General features: G+C 44.0%; 1 protein-coding gene across 1 annotated transcript in view; it reads left to right on the forward strand.

Annotated features, from left to right (window-relative positions):
* Positions 1–19,297, forward strand: part of PRSS16 (serine protease 16) — a 52,010-nt gene that overhangs the window by 13,037 nt on the left and 19,676 nt on the right. The window contains exon 4 of the mRNA XM_038749648.1: positions 2,763–2,898. Coding sequence (XP_038605576.1) covers positions 2,763–2,898 — 136 coding nt within the window. The remainder of the gene's footprint in view (positions 1–2,762; positions 2,899–19,297) is intronic.

The raw sequence follows: 19,297 nt of genomic DNA on the forward strand, positions 1-19,297 counted from the left end.
ATAATGCATAGAGCACGGACCTGGGAATAAGAAGGTAATGGGTTGTCATTGTCTAATGTGTGGCCTTGGACAAGTCACTTCACTTCCCTGTGCCTCAGTTACCTCATCTGTAAAATGGGGATTAAGACTGTGAGCCCCATGAGGGACAGGGATTGTGTCCAATCTAATTCGCTTGTATCCACCTCAGTGCTTAGTACAGTGCCTGGCACATAGTAAGCACTTAACAAATACCATTATTATTGTTAGTAGTAGTAAAAAATACCATTGTTCTTTTTTTTGTTGTTGTTTTTTTAAATGAGTTTTCTGGGAATCTCCAGAGATGGTCTGGGAGAAACTGGTGGCTATGAATTTGTTTTCTCTGGTCTAGAAATAACTAGGTCAAGAATCAATCAATCAATGAATGGTATTTATTGAGCTCTTACTGTGTCCAGATCACTGTACTAAGTGCTTGGGAGAGTACAACAGAGTTGGTAGAGATTTTCCCTGCCCCCAAGGAGTTTACAGTCCAGAGGGGGACCCAAATTTAATATAAATACACTCAGACTGAGTGTTTTTTTTTTTTTTTTCCTATGGTTTTCAAGTCACCTCAACCCTGAAGAAAAATAGCTTGCTCTGTCAAGTATAAGATTAAGGAATTGACTTAATATACTGATAAATCATAACTTGTATGTGTACTTCAGAAGTGGGGAGAGAGGAAGACTACCTTCTTCTTGGTCGATTTAAAACTCACTTATTGCAAAACTTCATGCCTTTCTTCCCTTTCAATCATGGATTGCCTCTTTTAGAGTAGACTGCACGATGAAGTGATTTACTGTGAACACCGTAAATTCTCCTTTGTCGTACTGGGATCGAATGCTGTAAATGTTTTCATGTAAATGTATTCATTCATTCAATTGTATTTATTGAGCGCTTACTGTGTGCAGAGCACTATGCGCTTTGGAGAGTAAAAACTAACAAACGGACAACAAACCTCCAAACTCTTGACCTCATTCGAGAGAGGCTTCCTAATTATAATGGTTTTTGTTAAACACTTGCTATGTACTGAAGGCCGGGGCAGATACAAGATGTAGGTCTTGCCCGCCCTGGGGCTCACAGTCCAAGTAGGAGGGAGAGCGGGTATTGAGCGCTCAATAAATACAATTGAATGAATGAATGAATCCCCATTTTACAGATGAGGAATCTGAGGACCAGAGAAGTAAAGTGACTTGCCCAAGATCAGATAGCAGACAAGTGGCAGAGCTGGGATTAGAACCCAGGTCCTCTGGCGCCTGGGCCCATGCTCTTTCCACTAGGTTTTGCTGGCTACTGGAGGAAAATGCTTATTATTTTCTGAAACTTTCATTTTGATTGACTCCTCCAATTCTCATTTCTGCCTTTACTCCCAGTTTTTGAGTGAGGAAAATCAACTGGAGATGGTTTGTTGCTCTTTTGTGAATGTTTGGGTATGATTTTTTTGTCTCACTGGCTACTTAACCAGGGTTCAAAAGACACTGAAGAAGAATCATTACTCTGCCATTGATTTGCTGCGTACCCTGGGAAGATCTCACACTTTTCAGTTGCTGTTTCCTTGATCGATAAATGTTCAGTGATGTTAGCATTGTTTAGGTAGATTAATGGTCGTCATAACAATGAAAGCCCTGAACATTGATCTTGTTCCTCCAACTATTAAGCACATTTTCCTGCCTGCCAAACTACCCTCTTGTCCTTGCTAGTGTTGAGAAGCAGTGTGGCTTAGTGGAAAGAGACCCGGCCTGGGGGTCAGTTAAGGTTCTAATTCTGGCTCTGTCATTTTCCTCCCGTATGATCTTGGGCAAGTCACCCAACTTCTCAGTGCTTGCCTCCTCATCTGAAAAATAGCCATTCAGGACCTCATCTCTCTCTCCTATATACCTTAAGCCCCATATATAGCCTATATCGTGTATCCATCCCAGTGCTTTAGCTGAATTGTCAAAATGCAAACGTCCACAAAAGGAACTACAAAATCATGAATGAAAGTCGCTGTTGACAAAAATTCTCTATAATTCCTTTACTAAAGAAAAAAAAAAAAAATATATATATATATGTATTTCCTTAAGGACAGGGACTGTGTCTGATCTGAAGATCATATATGTACCCCAGTGCTTAGTACAGTATTTGGCCCAGAGTAAGCACTTAAATACCGTTATTATTACTACTACTGGGTCCGCTGATTCCACTGTTGCTGTCCATGTTATTAGAACCAGGCCATAAGCTGGTTCCTGGTGAGCAATGTAGGCATTTTAGCTTAGATCCTCCTCTCCATCATGAATGTGCTGTACACCCACCCATGGCATTGCCTATCAGCCACAGACCCACCTTGCTTTCTCCAATAAAAGTCTGCCTCCATCCATTGAGGACAGTTCAGTCAATTCCTCTATAGCACAGGTTTCAATTAAGCCTTTTCCATAGGACAATATTAGGGACTTTGGAAACGTTCTTGCAGCAACGTGTGTGTTTTGGAGAAATGATTTCCACATGTTCAGGGTGACCGTCAAGACCTGAGTGCTCTAGCACCTGTTTTTCGAGCCCATCTCCCTGCAGGGTGAATTTCCACTACATTCTCTGACTCCTGACCATCATTTATTTCAGTCGTACATCACCGATAGTGCTGACTGGTGTGTCGCCTTGCTCCTGAACAGACACAGATTGATGTATGGGCTGCAGTTTATTTGAACAGTATAGGCTACAGATGATTTGTACAGTTATCAGAGAAGTTATATCCTATTTTTTTCCGTTTCTTACAGAGTATCTGGAAATAGTTCAGAAATCCCTGAGGACGTTTAGAAGAGAATGCCCAGAAATCGTAAGAGAGGCATCAGACACCGTGGTGGAAATGCTGAAGTACCAGGCAAACTACCTTAAGATCACAAAAGATTTCAAGTAAGCCACTTGATTTATGTGAGGAATTGCTGGAGAAAGGGGAAATACATATATATATATTTTTTTTTTTTCTTTAGTCAAGGAATTGTAGAGAATTTTTGTCAACAGCGACTTTCATTCATGATTTTGTAGTTCCTTTTGTGGACGTTTGCATTTTGACAATTCAGCTAAAGCACTGGGATGGATACAAGATATAGGCTATGTCCCACCTAGGGCTCAGAGTCTAGGAAGGAGAGGGAACAGTAGTCCTTAGTGTCAAATCAAGCTGGTATCATTTTGACCAGAAGGGATCTTATCGTCATTCAGAATTACTTTTCATTAATGAAGTTCAAGAAATATTTTGTTCCAGTGAGCCACAGGTTAGAGGAATGGCCATTTCTCCCAGGGGAATTCCATGGGAGACAGTAGAAAATGCCCCTTTGAAGCGTGGGTGCGGGCCACTGCGATCAGGTGGAACAGTCTTGGATTGTGTTTCTGAAACTTCTGGGTGCATTTTGACTTCCTTTCATACGGACCTAACATCCAGCTTCGTATTTAGAGGAGGGTGGTATGGCTTGGAGTTCCCAGACATACAGCGTAATCCAATTTTGAGCCGGCCCAACCAGTCCAGAACTGATGTGCCACCAGATTCCTTTATGTTCGGTATTCTTATTTTTACCCATCCAGGCTCCCTCGGCTTCGGCTCCCGCTGCCTATTTCCAGGGATTAGGGGTGGTGCCAGTGTTTTCAGGGGCCTGGGAGGGGAAAGCAATGACTTGGTAACAGTGAAGGGGGTCAGGGCTCAACCTGGTGACATCCTCAGCAACTATGTAAATTCTGCAAACTGCGGCAAAGAGCCTTGCACGCGTCCTTGCGATGGATTTATATAGCCTTTGGAAATTACATTAGTGTCAGCAGAGAGAGGCCCAGAATTCTTCAGTGCCATCTGTAGTCAACGTCGTTTTTTAGGGGCTCACAGCAGCTCTGCTGAAAAGGGAAGAGGCTGAGATTTGAAAGTTAGTCTAATACTGTATAGTGTGGAGATTCGTGGTGGATAATACCATGACATCTTCTTTGCATTTGTTCCATTGTTGTGGGCCAGAGGAATTAATTTTCCTGAATATTATTTGACTAGTAAGGGGTGCCACCTTGATCTTCATGTCCAATATAACTAAAGGAATATTCAGTTCATTCATTCAGTTGTGCTTACTGTGTGCAGAGCACTGTACTAAATGCTTGGAAAGTACAATTCGGCAACAGATAGAGACAATCCCTACCCAACAACGGGCTCGCAGTCTAGAAGGGGAAGACAGACAACAAAACAAGTAGACAGGCATCAGTAGCATCAAAATAGATACATAGAATTGTAGGTATATACTCGTCATTAGTAAAATAAATGGAATAAGAAATATGTACAAATATCCACAAGTGCTCTGGGGCGGGGAAGGGGGTAAAGCAGAGGGAGGGAGTAGGGGCGATGGGGAGGGGAAGAGGAGCAGAGGAAAAGGGGGGCTCAGTCTGGGAAGGCCTCCTGGAAGAGGTGAGCTTTCAGTAGGGCTTTGAAGGGGGGAAGAGAGCCAATTTGTTGTCAGACTTTTGTCCAACCTTCTTCTAAAATTTTTTGGTTTTGTAAAGTATTTTTCCTTTTTCCAAAGTGCCGTACTACCAGTGCATGGCTAATAGAAAGAGCACCAGCCTGAGAATTAGAGCACCTGGTTTCCAATCTCATCTCTGAGGCTTGCCTGCTATGTGACCTTGGGCAAGTCCCTGTATTTCTATATGTCTCATTTTCCTCATCTGTAAACTGAGGATTAAATACCCATCGCCCCGTCCCCCTTTTAGACTGTGAGCCTTCTCTCTCCTCTACCCCCAACCCCCGCCACAGTGTGGGACGGGGGGACTGTGTCCAACCTGATTATCTTAGAACAGTGCTTTGTACATAGTAAGCGCTTAATAAATGCCATTATTATTATTATTATTATTGTATCTACTCCAGCTCTTAATACTGCATTTGACAAAAGGAAGAGCTTAACAAATGTTGTTGTTATTATTTTTATTATTGCTATTGTCATTCCTTATAGCATCCCTGGGAGGTAGGGCGAGACGATTGGTATTTCCATTCTAAGTTGAAGGGACTGAGGCTCAGAAAGGTAATGTGACCTGCTCAAGTTCCCACATAGAATTGGGACTAGAATTCAGGCTTCCCGTATCCATGCTCTGCCCACCAGCCCTTGCTGAAGTATGAAAGCGCTCTTCAATATCTCAACATCGAGAAAACCGGGGAGGCATCTTGAATTTCGCTAATCATTTGGCAATCCCAGTCACATTCCTGAAAGGCACAAGAAGAGGGAAAGCATATATATCAATGAAAAGGAGTCTGCAGATTTTGATCGGGGGGCAGTAGGGTATGTGACAGTAAAGGCTGTTGGTGAGCACATCAGTGTAGTTTGGTAGGGCCAGAAAACTAAAGTGGTCCCAGGGCCCCCTTCAGTGTGTTTATCGGTTTATGAAATGGATAGAGCCCAGTCCCGGTACTGAGAATGTCATGGGTTCTAATCCCGGCTCCGCCACTTGTCTGCTGTGCGACCTTGGGCAAGTCGCTTCGCTTGTCTGTGCCTCAGTTACCTCATCTGTAAAATGGGGACTGAGATTGTGAGCCCCACGTGGGACAGGGACAGTGCCCAACCCAATTTGCCTGTATCCACCCCAGCCCGGTGCGTAGTAAGCTCTTAGCAAATACCATAATTATTATTATTATGAACCACCACGAGGCCCGGATCTGCTCTCGTTTCCCCACAGAACCTTCAAACTAAGAGATTGTTCTTGCCAGAGCAGCTGAGAGCTGGAGTGCACTTACTATCATCAATCGTATTTATTGAGCGCTCACTGTGTGCAGAGCACCGTACTAAGCGCTTGGGAAGTACAAATTGGCAACATATAGAGACAGTCGCTACCCAACAGTGGGCTTACAGTCTAAAAGGGGGAGACAGAGAACAAAACGAAACATACTAACAAAATAAAATAAATAGAATAGATATGTACAAGTAAAATAAATAAATAAATAAATAGAGTAATAAATATGTACAAACATATATACATATATACAGGATATATGCATATATACTTACTAGATCTCCTTCTGGGGACAACTGGGGTCCCTGAAGATTTGCCAGTACAGTCAGCAATAGACAGCAGCTGTCCTGCTCATCTTTGGGATTTTTGAGTTTCCTTTGGACATGTAAAACCTTGATATGAGTGTGTAAAGTGACCAGAAAAATGTTCATTATGTTGAAAGCCTGCTATGTCCCAAGTTACCTTTTTTTTTTTTTCGGTGAGTGGGGAGGGATTTTGTCATTCATGGGCCCATTTATTAGTTCATTCTCCAGACTTCTCTTAATGCCCTACAGTCATGAGTTCCCATCGTATTCACTAATGATGTGTTCTTGGCTCAGGAATAGGACAGTATAGCTGTCTGGAAAGTATTTTAAGCAGTATTTTAACCGAGCGTCAAGACTTCTGGTTGGTTGAAAGGAAGACCCCTTTAGTCATAGTTAGGTCAGGTGTCCCCTCTTTCTTCTCACCTTCAGGGCCCATATATGCATTTAAAAATAAGGGCTTGATTCAGACGTTCAAAGGTCTAGGGCTATTGATTTGAAGGAACTCAGGTTTGGAGCATTATGACCTTATGTTTCATATACTTACGAGGCATTTAGAAATGGGGTCTCTTGCACAGTTAACAGCCGTGGCCATAACCTGTTATTAAAAACATTTTTATTTCCCTCTTGCGTCTGTCTCCTAAAATTACAGCCGTGAGTCAGGGTATGCTGGCTGGTTACCTGTTTCATAATTTAAAGGAAAATTCAGGCAGGATTTCTTCACCCCCACCACGCTCCCTTAGAGTTGGGCTTGTTATGAAGGAGAAATAGAATCACTCCTCCAGGAGCTATAAAAGAACAATGTAACTTCCAGACTTGAGAACCAAATGGCAACTCTTTGGCCCTTAGCACAATCAGCTGAAGACTTTGGGGAAGTCAAGGTGGAGTTATTAACAAGATGGGGCTGCAGGAGAGTGAAACCCTACCCCCGTGATCTCCACTAAGGCAATCTCTAACCTGATGGGGTAGAGGAAAGCCCCTTGGCCTAGGGGAAGAGGTCAATCCTGGAGTCCAGTACATACACAGAGACTTCTCCCCTACCCCTGGACCCCAAGCTCCACCAGAAGTGTGAGGAGCCCCCAGGTTTTTCCTCTCCCCTCATGTGAAAAGTTGGCATCCTCCTAAGAATTCCAAAATCCAGCTGGACCATGCTAACCAGCATGGCCTAGCGGATCGAGCAAATGCCTGGGGTTAGACTGTGAGCCCACTGTTGGGTAGGGACTGTCTCTATATGTTGCCAACTTGTTCTTCCCAAGCGCTTAGTACAGTGCTCTGTACACAGTAAGCGCTCAATAAATACGATTGATTGATTGATTGATTGATTGGACCGTGCTAACCAGCATGGCCTAGCGGATCGAGCAAATGCCTGGGTTTAGACTGTGAGCCCACTGTTGGGTAGGGACTGTCTCTATATGTTGCCAACTTGTACTTCTCAAGCGCTTAGTCCAGTGCTCTGCACACAGTAAGCGCTCAATAAATACGATTGATTGATTGATTGATTGATTGATTGATTGGACCATGCTAACCAGCATGGCCTAGCGGATCGAGCAAATGCCTGGGGTTAGACTGTGAGCCCACTGTTGGGTAGGGACTGTCTCTATATGTTGCCAACTTGTACTTCCCAAGCGCTTAGTACAGTGCTCTGCACACAGTAAGCGCTCAATAAATACGATTGATTGATTGATTGATTGATTGGACCGTGCTAACCAGCATGGCCTAGCGGATCGAGTAAATGCCTGGGGTTAGACTGTGAGCCCACTGTTGGGTAGGGACTGTCTCTATATGTTGCCAACTTGTACTTCCCAAGCGCTTAGTCCAGTGCTGTGCACACAGTAAGCTCTCAATAAATACGACTGATTGATTGATTGAGTCAGAAGGACCTGGATTATAATCCTGGCTCTGATACTTGTCTGCTTGGTGGCCTTGGGCCCGAGTCACTTCACTTTTCTGTGCCTGTTACCTCATCTGTAAAGCCCGTTTTGGGGTAGGGACCGTCTCTATATGTTGCCAACTTGTACTTCCCAAGCGCTTAGTACAGTGCTTTGCGCCCAGTAAATATGATTGAATGAATGAATGAATTGGCTGGCTGCCCCGTGTCAGACACAGACTGTGTCCACCCTGATTAGCTTGTATCTGTGCTTAGAGTACCCTTCTAGACTGTGAGCCCACTGTTGGGTAGGGACCGTCTCTATATGTTGCCAACTTGTACTTCCCAAGCGCTTAGTACAGTGCTTTGCGCTCAGTAAATACGATTGAATGAATGAATGAATTGGCTGGCTGCCCCATGTCAGACACAGGCTGTGTCCAACCTGATTAGCTTGTATCTGCGCTTAGAGTACCCTTCTAGACTGTGAGCCCACTGTTGGGTAGGGACCGTCTCTGTATGTTGTCAACTTGTACTTCCCAAGCGCTTAGTACAGTGCTCTGCACACAGTAAGCGCTCAATAAATACGATTGAATGAATGAATGAACGTAGTATGCTCTTCAATGCCTTAACTCTTAAAAACGCAATACCTATTCTTTCATTCATTCAATCGTATTTATTGAGCGCTTACTGTGTGCAGAGCACTGTACTAAGCGCTGGGGAAGTACAAGTTGGCAACATATAGAGACGGTCCCTACCCAAAAACCTATCTCTGCTGAGAAATGACTCAGTGGCATTTATTGAGGGTTTTCTGGGTGTAGAGCACTGGATTAAGCTCTTGGGAGAGTAAAATGCAACAGAATCGATAAACATGTTCTCTGCCCCTCTACAGTCTACAGTAAAATGGAGAATAATAAATAATAATTGTGGTATTTAAATGATTATTTTGTGTCAAGGACTGTACCAAGTACTGGGGTAGGAGCAAGATAATCAGGTTGGACCACCCTTGTCCCACAGAGGGCTCATATTCTAAAAATGAGAAAACAGTTTATTTTATTTTGTTAATATGTTTTGTTCTCTGTCTCCCCCTTCTAGACTGTGAGCCCACTGTTGGGTAGGGACCGTCTCAATATGTTGCCAACTTGTACTTCCCAAGCGCTTAGTACAGTGCTCTGCGCACAGTAAGCGCTCAATAAATACGATTGAATGAATGAATGAATGAATCTCCATTTTGCAGGTGAGAAAACTGGCACGGAAGTTGTGACTCTCCATGGCCACTCACACAGCAGGCAAATGGCAGGGGCAGGATTCGAACCCAGGATGCCTGACTCCTGGAACCTTGGCCTTCCCAGTAGGTCCCGTTTGCTACTTCCAGCTCAGTATTTTGGTTGACAGGAGCATCAAGAGCCTCTTAAAGAGGCTCTGCTTATTGCCTTTCTTTGAAATGTGCGTTTAATACTTCATGAGCCTGAGGCTGTCCGTCCGTTGAAAAGAACAGGCTGACCAATCCTTGAAGGGATTTCAGGAGGCAGAAGGGGACTTGTGTGTGCGTCGAGCTCTAGAAATAGCACATCAATCGATCAATCAATCGTATTTATTGAGCGCTTACTGTGTGCAGAGCACTGTACTAAGCGCTTGGGAAGTACAAGTTGGCAACATATAGAGGCAGTCCCTACCCAACAGTGGGCTCACAGTCTAAAAGCATATGGCATTGTTTAGGGGAAAAGGCCAGGTTTTTGCTTCTGGTTAGCAGTTCATTCATTCAGTCGTATTTATTGAGCGCTTACTGTGTGCAGAGCACTGTACTAAGTGCTTGTCCCACTGTCAGCAGTTCTAAGAGTTCTAATCTAGTTCTAATCTATCCATCATGATTTTTTCCTTCCCAAATAATGGGTTAAGCCGTTTCTGATGGCCTGATATAGGCAGCGGTGACAAGGTAGAACTAAGAACGAAGTCCTAACACAGCAGAACTAAGCAGTTCCACTTGTCAGGCTGCCCCTCACAGTACTGCATTCATTCATTCATTCATTCATTCAATCGTATTTATTGAGCGCTTACTGTGTGCAGAGCACTGTGGGAGGCAGCAGATGGTTCCCCTCCCGGGGAGTCCTTCCATTTGCACCGAAAACAGCCACAGATTTAGTACCAGCAGAGAACTAGGAGGAGGAAAAAGAAGGCTGTGTTCCTTTCCGAGGCCACCAACGGTGATTTATCCCACCTTCAGAGCTAGACTCAATAGCTTTAAGCACACAGTGAAACCTACTTTCATTCCAGTAGCGCATTTCAGCTCTCCTTTTGTTTTTAATATTGGAGATGGTAACTCTGGCTAATGAGTGTATTTTTTTGGCTTCATAAGATTATATAAGAGCAGGCTTATAATTCTTCATTGAGCTAAAATAGACTGTCTGCATTGGAGGCAACCAGTTGGATGTGGTCATTTCATTGCATGTTTATCTGGAGTTCTTCTGACCCATTTATTGAAGAACTTTCACTTTAAGAATACAGCCACCTTGGCATTTCTTTAATGGATTTTAGGAACACCCATTTAGACTGTGAGCCCACTGTTGGGTAGGGACTGTCTCTATATGTTGCCAATTTGTACTTCCCAAGCACTTAGTACAGTGCTCTGCACATAGTAAGCGCTCAATAAATACGATTGATGAACCCATTCCAGTCAGTCATATTTATTGAGTGCTTCCTATGTGCAGAGCACTGTACTATTCTATTTATTTTATTTTGTTAATATGTTTTGTTCTCTGTCTCCCCCTTCTAGACTGTGAGCCCACTGTTGGTAGGGACCGTCTCTATATGTTGCCAACTTGTACTTCCCAAGTGCTTAGTACAGTGCTCTGCACACAGTAAGCGCTCAATAAATACGATTGAATGACTGAATCATAACGGAGTTGGCAGGCTCATTCCCTGTCCACAATGAGCCTACAGAATACTCTTGAGTCTTTTAGTTCCCCAGTAATTCTCAAGACGTGCTTCCTTATCCGCAGCTACTTTGGAGGTTTAAGTGACTTCAGCAAGAAATAGGACTTTGGTTCCTGAATTATTTAGGTGAACTACACCTCTTTACAATCAATCAATCGTATTTATTGAGCGCTTCCTGTGTGCAGAGCACTGTACTAAGCTCTTGGGAAGTACAAGTTGGCAACATATAGAGACGGTCCCTACGCAACAGTGGGCTCACAGTCGAGAAATATTTTACAATGAAACAATGCTCATTCATTTAAAAATAAAAACATCTGCTGCTTCCTTTGGGGTGAAGTCCTTTGCTGCAGGTCTGCTCCACCTCCTCCACCCTTAGGGCAGGTTTGCTTCCAGATCACTGGGACTAAACATTGCCCTGCCAATTGGTGGGGCAGGTAATTTTTAGCCCTGGAAAGTACAGGTGAGAATCGCACTCCCTTGCCATTGGCCTCTAAGCCTTCAGGGCCTCTAAATAGCCTGACTGTGGCCAGCTGGCTAATGAGGAAGAGGTGGAGGTAGCAGCTAAATAGGTGGGCGGAGGAAGGTGACAGGAAGAGTTCTGATAGTTGAACTGTGGCTAAGGAAGCGGGCAGTGTGCTACGGTTGACATTAAATATCTATTTTTAAATATGGCTTATGTGAAGCCCTTTTTGGGACCATTTTTAAGGTGTCTTTTACCAACACCATTTGTGTAAAAAGCAAACTGTGACAAGTTATAAGACAAAGCGTGATGATTTCCAGTGATGACTTAGGACTATGAGGGTCAGTATTTTCTGCAGTCTGTTATCCTTTATTCTGTCACGGTGGCCGTTTTCCTTCAACCTTTACCTTGAGCCTTTTGGGGAGGGGAAGGAGCAACTAGCTATGGATTCCCTCAGATATCTATTTTTCTTTGTATTCCCTTTGATTTCTGTTTCTTTTTCCTTCATCTTGGGGAAGGGCTGATTGCAACCATTCCCGAACGTTATTTCCTCATCCTTCAGCACATTATTTCCTCATCCTTCAGCTCCTGAAAAATGGTGAGCACTGGGGCATGTTATCCTTCATGAGTTTTTCCTTCCCAAATAATGGGTTAAGCCATTTCTGATGGCCTGATATAGGCAGTGGTGACAAGGTAGAGGTAATCTTTATGCTCTGGGCCTTCATGGTCTGTTTTTTATTATTATTTAAGCGCTTACTATGTGCCAGGCACTGTAATAATAATAATTATAATGGTATTTGTTAAGTGCTTACTATGTGCAAAGCACTGTTCTAAGCGCTGGGGAGGTTACAAGGAGATCAGGTTGTCCCGGGGGCCTCACAGTTTTAATCCCCATTTTACAGCTGAGGTAACACAGAGAAGTTAAGTGACTTGCCCAGAGTCACACAGCTGACAGTTGGCAGAGCTGGGATTTGAACCCATGACCTCTGACTCCAAAGCCTGTGCTCTTTCCACTGAGCCACACTGCTTCTCTATCTATATCTGTACCAACCGCTGGGATAGATACAAGCTAACCAGATCGGACACAGTCCCCGTCCCACATGGGTTCACAGTCTTAATCTATAGACGGAGCTCATTATCGGCTGGGAATGTGTCTGTTAATTTCTCTTGTACTCTCCTCAGTGCTTAGATCAGTGCTCTGCATAAAATAAGTGTTCAGTTACTTGCCCAAGGTCACACAGCAGACAAATGGTGGAGCTGGGAATAGAACCCAGGTTCTCCTGATTCCCATCCCTGTGCTTTTTTTCAGTAGCCTTCGCTGCCTCTCAACCCTTTGAGGGATGTTCTTGATCCACAGCGATACCAGACGTGCAGCTAAGTTCAGGCTTTCTATAAATAGTTCTGTCTCCTTTTTAAAAAATAGTATTTGTTCATAGTATTTATGGTATTTGGTAAGCACTTACTATGTGCTAAGCACTGTTGAGTGAAGAAAGTATTTCTTGGTGGGCCCTCTCATTACATATCCTCAAACAAGTGCTTTTCTGTTTTCAACATTGTGGTGCCCCAAAGGACTGAGGCAGGAGATGTGTTCGTTTTCGGTGATATAGATTACCTGGTTGACCTTTATTGGAAATGGGGTTGTTAGAAGGAGACTTTTCTGAGGCTAAGGTGAAAGTTTTTTTTTTTTTTAAAGGCGTTTTTGCCCCAAGTGCTACCTACAGATAGGCAGAGGAATTGGAGTTATGAAATGAGACTATTTTTAAAAATCCCCATGTTTTTATGCCAATTGTAGGACCAAGTGTACAGTTTTTAATATGCTGGCAGATTGTTCATCAGTGCTTTTACAAACAGACACAGCCAGGGTAGGTGTATGAACTAAATATATTAACTCTCTGTCTGGGGCTCAGAATAAGTGACTCGCTGTCCTATACGACCATAAGACAAGAAGTTGTGAAAGGACACTCACTTTGTTGATCATGCTAAGATCGTTTTGTTTAGGAAGATCGCTGCTAGCCTCTGGTGTCAGTGAAACAATCGGTCATAAAGGGCATGGAAATTATATTCATTCATTCAATCGTATTTATTGAGCGCTTACTGTGTGCAGAGCACTGTACTAAGCGCTTGGGAAGTACAAGTTGGCATGATCACTGATGGAAATCACTGTTAATCTGGGGGTGGAGGGAGAAGAGAGAGAAGGGGGAAAGGGGACAGAGGAAGGGAGGGACAGAAGGAAGGAAGAAGAGCGAGAGACAGAGAGAGAAAATGGTATTTATTAAGCACTTACTAAGTGCCGGGCACTGTACTAAGTGCTGGGGTGGATATAAGTGCAGATGGTTAGACTAAGGTTTTCCCCAAATCCTACTTTGACCAAATTAAACAAACTGGAAGAACTTTCTGCTTTCACTTGATGCAGCCAGTATTCTAAGTGCTGTTCATGATGCTTCTAATTGCTCTTCCATGTACAAATTCAAACCGTTGAAAACTAAGCGAGCTATTAACCACTGTGACATCGAAGTCTTCCCTAAAAGGTTCAACTTTGTGTCCAAGCTAGCCAGTGCAAAGATGTGGAGCCCTGGCTTTTATAAAGCGAGAGAGGTACCCCTACCATTCCTCAGGGCTAAGAGACTACATTTGTGTCTAGGCTCACAAGGGTAAAGTTCTGAAACCCTGATGTTTATAAGATGAGGAGCGATAAATTCACTGTTAATCAAGGCTGTGAGACTACATTTCCTAGAAGGTGCTGCCTGCTGAATTTGGACTTGACGTAAAAGCCCTTATCCTCCTCAAACCATTCACTTTCGGCCAAGTGGATCTGGGCTGGGAGGAGATTCATGAGGAGGTAGGGACAAGGGGCAGGATCGGTTCATTATCCTGTCAGCTCGACTGGTTCCAGGTAGATTGGGGCCTGCCTTTGTTTCGATGTTTTCGGCAAGAAGGTACCAGAGGCCTTCTTCCTCTTGGCCTCCCTCTCTGAGAGCAGGTGACGGGGAGGGTGCCTGAAGACAGATGGGCCTGATGGCTGAGCAGGTGAGAGCAGCAGCGGGGAGCAGTTGGAGCTGATCTGCTTCATGCTGCTGCCCAGGTTATCTTTGTCCAGAAACGCTCTGGGCATATCACTCCCCTCCTCAAAAATCTCCAGTGGCTACCAATCAATCTGCGCATCAGGCAGAAACTCCTCACCCTGGGCTTCAAGGCTGTCCATCCCCTCGCCCCCTCCTACCTCACCTCCCTTCTCTCCTTCTCCAGCCCAGCCCGCACCCTCCGCTCCTCCGCCGCTAATCTCCTCACCGTACCTCGTTCTCGCCTGTCCCGCCATCGACCCCCGGCCCACATCATCCCCCCGGGCCTGGAATGCCCTCCCTCTGCCCATCCACCAAGCTAGCTCTCTTCCTCCCTTCAAGGCCCTGCTGAGAGCTCACCTCCTCCAGGAGGCCTTCCCAGACTGAGCCCCTTCCTTCCTCTCCCCCTCCTCCCCCTCTCCATCCCCCCATCTTACCTCCTTCCCTTCCCCACAGCACCTGTATATATGTATATATGTTTGCACATATTTATTACTCTATTTATTTATTTATTTATTTTACTTGTACATAGCTATTCTATTTATTTTATTTTGTTAGTATGTTTGGTTTTGTTCTCTGTCTCCCCCTTTTAGACTGTGAGCCCACTGTTGGGTAGGGACTGTCTCTATATGTTGCCAATTTGTACTTCCCAAGCGCTTAGTACAGTGCTCTGCACATAGTAAGCGCTCAATAAATACGATTGATGATGATGATGATCTGCAAAAGTCGCATTCTTCCCCCCAACTTTCCCAGCTTTTGCAGCTGGTGCTACCTTGCAGGGGCGTTCCCAAGAATCTGGCAGCCTGCAACACTCTGCCGCTCCCTGAGTCTGAGCAAAAATGCATCTAATAGTAGTGAGTGGCATATTAACCTGAAGGATGTTTAGGAACGTCGTTGAGCCCACTGTTGGGTAGGGACCATCTCTATATGTTGCCAACTTGTACTTCCCAAGCGCTTAGTACAGTGCTCTGCACACAGTAAGCGCTCAATAAATACGATTGAATGATGAATGAATGCTTGCCCACAACCATTTTTAAGCCCAGGATAATTTAACTCTGGTCTTGAGGACCTGTTCTGATCATCCAAACCAAGAAATAGATCTTTTTAGCGTAATAATAATGATGGTATTTATTAAGCGCTTACTATGTGCAAAGCACTGTTCTAAGTGATGGGAAGGTTACAAGGTGATCAGGTTGTCCCACGGGGGGCTCACAGTCTTAATCCCCATTTTACAGATGAGGTAACTGAGGCACAGAGAAGTGAGGTGACTTGCCCAAAGTCACACAGCTGACAATTGGGGGAGCTGGGATTTAAACCCATGACCTCTGACTCCAAAGCCCGGGCTCTTTCCACTGAGCCACACTGCTGCTTAGATTTTCATGCTGCCGCAGCCATAGTTTTTTGGAGCAAGCCATTCACAACTTATCCTTGTGGAAACAGTCGCTTAGTACAGTGCTCTGCACACAGTAAGCGCTCAATAAATACGATTGAATGAATGAATGAATGCGTGCCCACAACCATTTTTAGGCCCAGGATAATTTAACTCTGGTCTTGAGGACCTGTTCTGATCATCCAAACCAAGAAATAGACCTTTTTAGCGTAATAATAATGATGGTATTTATTAAGCGCTTACTATGTGCAAAGCACTGTTCTAAGCGCTGGGAAGGTTACAAGGTGATCAGGTTGTCCCACGGGGGGCTCACAGTCTTAATCCCCATTTTACAGATGAGGTAACTGAGGCCCAGAGAAGTGAAGTGACTTGCCCAAAGTCACACAGCTGACAATTGGCGGAGCCGGGATTTAAACCCATGACCTCTGACTCCAAAGCCCGGGCTCTTTCCACTGAGCCACACTGCTGCTTAGATTTTCATGCTGCCACAGCCATAGTTTTATGGAGCAAGCCATTCACAACTTATCCTTGTGGAAACAGTCGCTTAGTACAGTGCTCTGCACACAGTAAGCGCTCAATAAATACGATTGAATGAAAGAGTCAAGGTTTCCTGGGTGAATAACCACGTTCTGAGGGATTTAGAAGATACCCTTGTCCTCTCCCTTGGTTACTCTTCTTGTACCTCTCTGTCTTGAGCCTTCCCTGGTTTGTTCTACTTCCCGTGGTCCTCTCCTTCCTGCTCCTCCCTTCCACCTCCCTTCCTCTCCCTAGTACCATAATTCATTCATTGTCTTATTTATTGAGCGCTTACCATGTGTAGACCACTGTACTAAGCGCTTGGGAAGTACAAGTCGACAACATATATAGACGGTCCCTACCCTATAACGGACTCACAGTCTAGAAGGGGGAGACAGACAGGCATTTGGCCTGTAACAAACTATTATTTAAATTGTATATTATAAATTATTTATGGTAATGTCTGTGTACCTCTTTAGACCGTAAGCTCATCTTGGGCAGGGAATGCATCTTCCAACCCTGCATTCATTCATTGTCTTATTTATTGAGCGCTTACCGTGTGTAGAGCACTGTACTAAGCGCTTGGGAAGTACAAGTCGACAACATATAGAGACGGTCCCTACCCTATAACGGACTCACAGTCTAGAAGGGGGAGATAGACATGCATTTGGCCTGAAACAAACTATTATTTAAATTGTATATTATAAATTATGTTACTGTCTGTGTATCCCTTTAGACCGTAAGCTCATTTTGGGCAGGGGAATGCGTCTTCCAACCCTGTATTGGGCTCTCAAATGCTTAGTACAGTGCTTTGCACACAGTAAGCACAAATGCTATTGCTAATGATGACAATAATAGCTACAATATCAAAGGGTGTAGCAATTCAAGAACTGCTTGAATTTAACAGTACTGGGCCCTTCTCGTTCATTTATTCCTCCAGTAGTATTTTTTAAGCACTTACTGTATGCACAGCACTGTAATGCCTTCTGAGGAGAAATACAAGAATTAGATGTGGCTCCTGGCCCCAGAGGGGCTCACGAGTTTAAGAATGTGAGGAGAGAGGGTTGGTGACAGATATCTTATTAAAGATTGAAATAAAGCAACAAAACATAAAGAAACAAAGATAGCAATAAATACAGTAAGAGGAGCAGTTTCAGGCTTCTCACCATGCGGGCATAGTCCCGTTCTGAAGTTGGGGTGGTGTGTGTGGCGGAGGGGAGAGGGAGAGTGAGTGTTGGATTTGTTTATAGTTCAGGATTACTTAAAAAATCTGGAACTGTTCTGGCTAATCTGGATTTTATAATCATCCTATCAGAAAACTGTCAAGCAATTTTAAGGTGTATCACGAGTGAAAACAGCTTGACAACTCCCAATTACCCAGAATACTAGTCCTAAAATACACGGTGGCTAGAAATGAACATTTTAAAATAACTGGACCTTTTATATGCTTATATGTTGCTGTACACTGTTCTATGGTACAAAGCACATCTCTTCCTTAGTCAATTCTATTGAACACCTACTGTGCAGAGCGTTGTACTAAGCACTTGAGAGAATACAGCAGAGTTAGAAGACAAAATCCTTGCCCTCAAGGAGCTGACACTCTTACATGGGAGACTGACACAAAATAACTTAGAAGTCAACAGAAAAGAAAATGGATATGTAGATACATCCCTAAGCATCATCATCATCATCATCATCATCATCAATCGTATTTATTGAGCGCTTACTATGTGCAGAGCACTGTACTAAGCGCTTGGGAAGTACAAATTGGCAACATATAGAGACAGTCCCTACCCAACAGTGTGCTCACAGTCTAAAAGAAGGGAAGTCAGTAGGTAGAGAAGTGCTACAGGTGGGTATGAGTTCATAAGTGCTTAGGTGGTACAGGAGTCTTGAGGTGAAAGTTGGAGGGAGAAAAGAAATAAATCCAGGAAGCCTCACAGTCTTAATCCCCATTTTACAGGTGATGGAACTGAAGCACAGAGAAGCTAAATATCTTGCTCAGTGTCATGCAGCAGACAAATGGTGGAGCTGGGATTAGAACTCAGGTTCTTCTGAATTCGAGGCCCCAGCTTTATCCACTAAGGCTTGCTGTCTCCTGTCATCTGGCCTGCAGGGAATAGAGGGAATACTAAAGTCCCAATTATCTAATTTAGAGCTCGGATTATTCCCTCTTCACACCCCACCCCCGGGCCAGAAAGCCAGAAAAACGTATCCCAGAAATTTGGAAAATGCCTTCAGAGTAGCGGGAAGGCCCTTGCTTCTGTCATGGTATATCCATAACTGCCATCTAATGGATGATGGTAATATGGAAATCTGCTATTAGAGTAGATGGAAAATATGCATATGCTACCCTCTCAAATGTAATTACCCTTTGATTGCTATTCCTTGATTGTAATTCCTAGCATCGTCTAACGTCGAGAGTACTGTGTATTATTAAAGGCCTCATTTGTCTAGAGAGCTTCTCTGGCGTGAAGATAGTTACATGGAAGGTATGAGACACTGTTAGCATTATTGTATTAAGTGCTATCTGACAAGCAGTATATTAAGCACTGGGGTTAATCAGGTTGGGCACAGTCCCTATACCTCATTTTTTTAATGGCATTTATTAAGCGCTTACTATACCTCATTTTTTTAATGGCATTTATTAAGCACTTACTATGTGCAAAACACTGTTCTAAGCACTGGGGAGGTGACAAGGTGATCAGATTGTCCCACGGGGGGCTGACAGTCTTAATCCCCATTTTACAGATGAGGTAGCTGAGGCATAGAGAAGTTAAATGACTTGCCCAAAGTCACACAGCTGACAATTGGTGGTCAGAATTTGAACCCATGACCGCTGACTCCAAAGCCCAGGCTCTTTCCACTGAGCCACGCTGCTTCTCATGGGGTTCATGGTGTAAGTAGGAGGGAAAACAGGCATTGAATCCCCATTTTATAGTTGGGTAAACTGAGGCACAGAGAAGTTAAGTGACTTGCCCAAGGTCACAGAAACAAGCAGCTGGCAGAGCTGGTTTTGATCTCAGGCCCTCTGACTCAGGT

Source organism: Tachyglossus aculeatus, chromosome 7, assembly GCF_015852505.1.
Source record: "Tachyglossus aculeatus isolate mTacAcu1 chromosome 7, mTacAcu1.pri, whole genome shotgun sequence".
In the NCBI taxonomy this organism is placed as follows: Eukaryota; Metazoa; Chordata; class Mammalia; order Monotremata; family Tachyglossidae; genus Tachyglossus; species Tachyglossus aculeatus.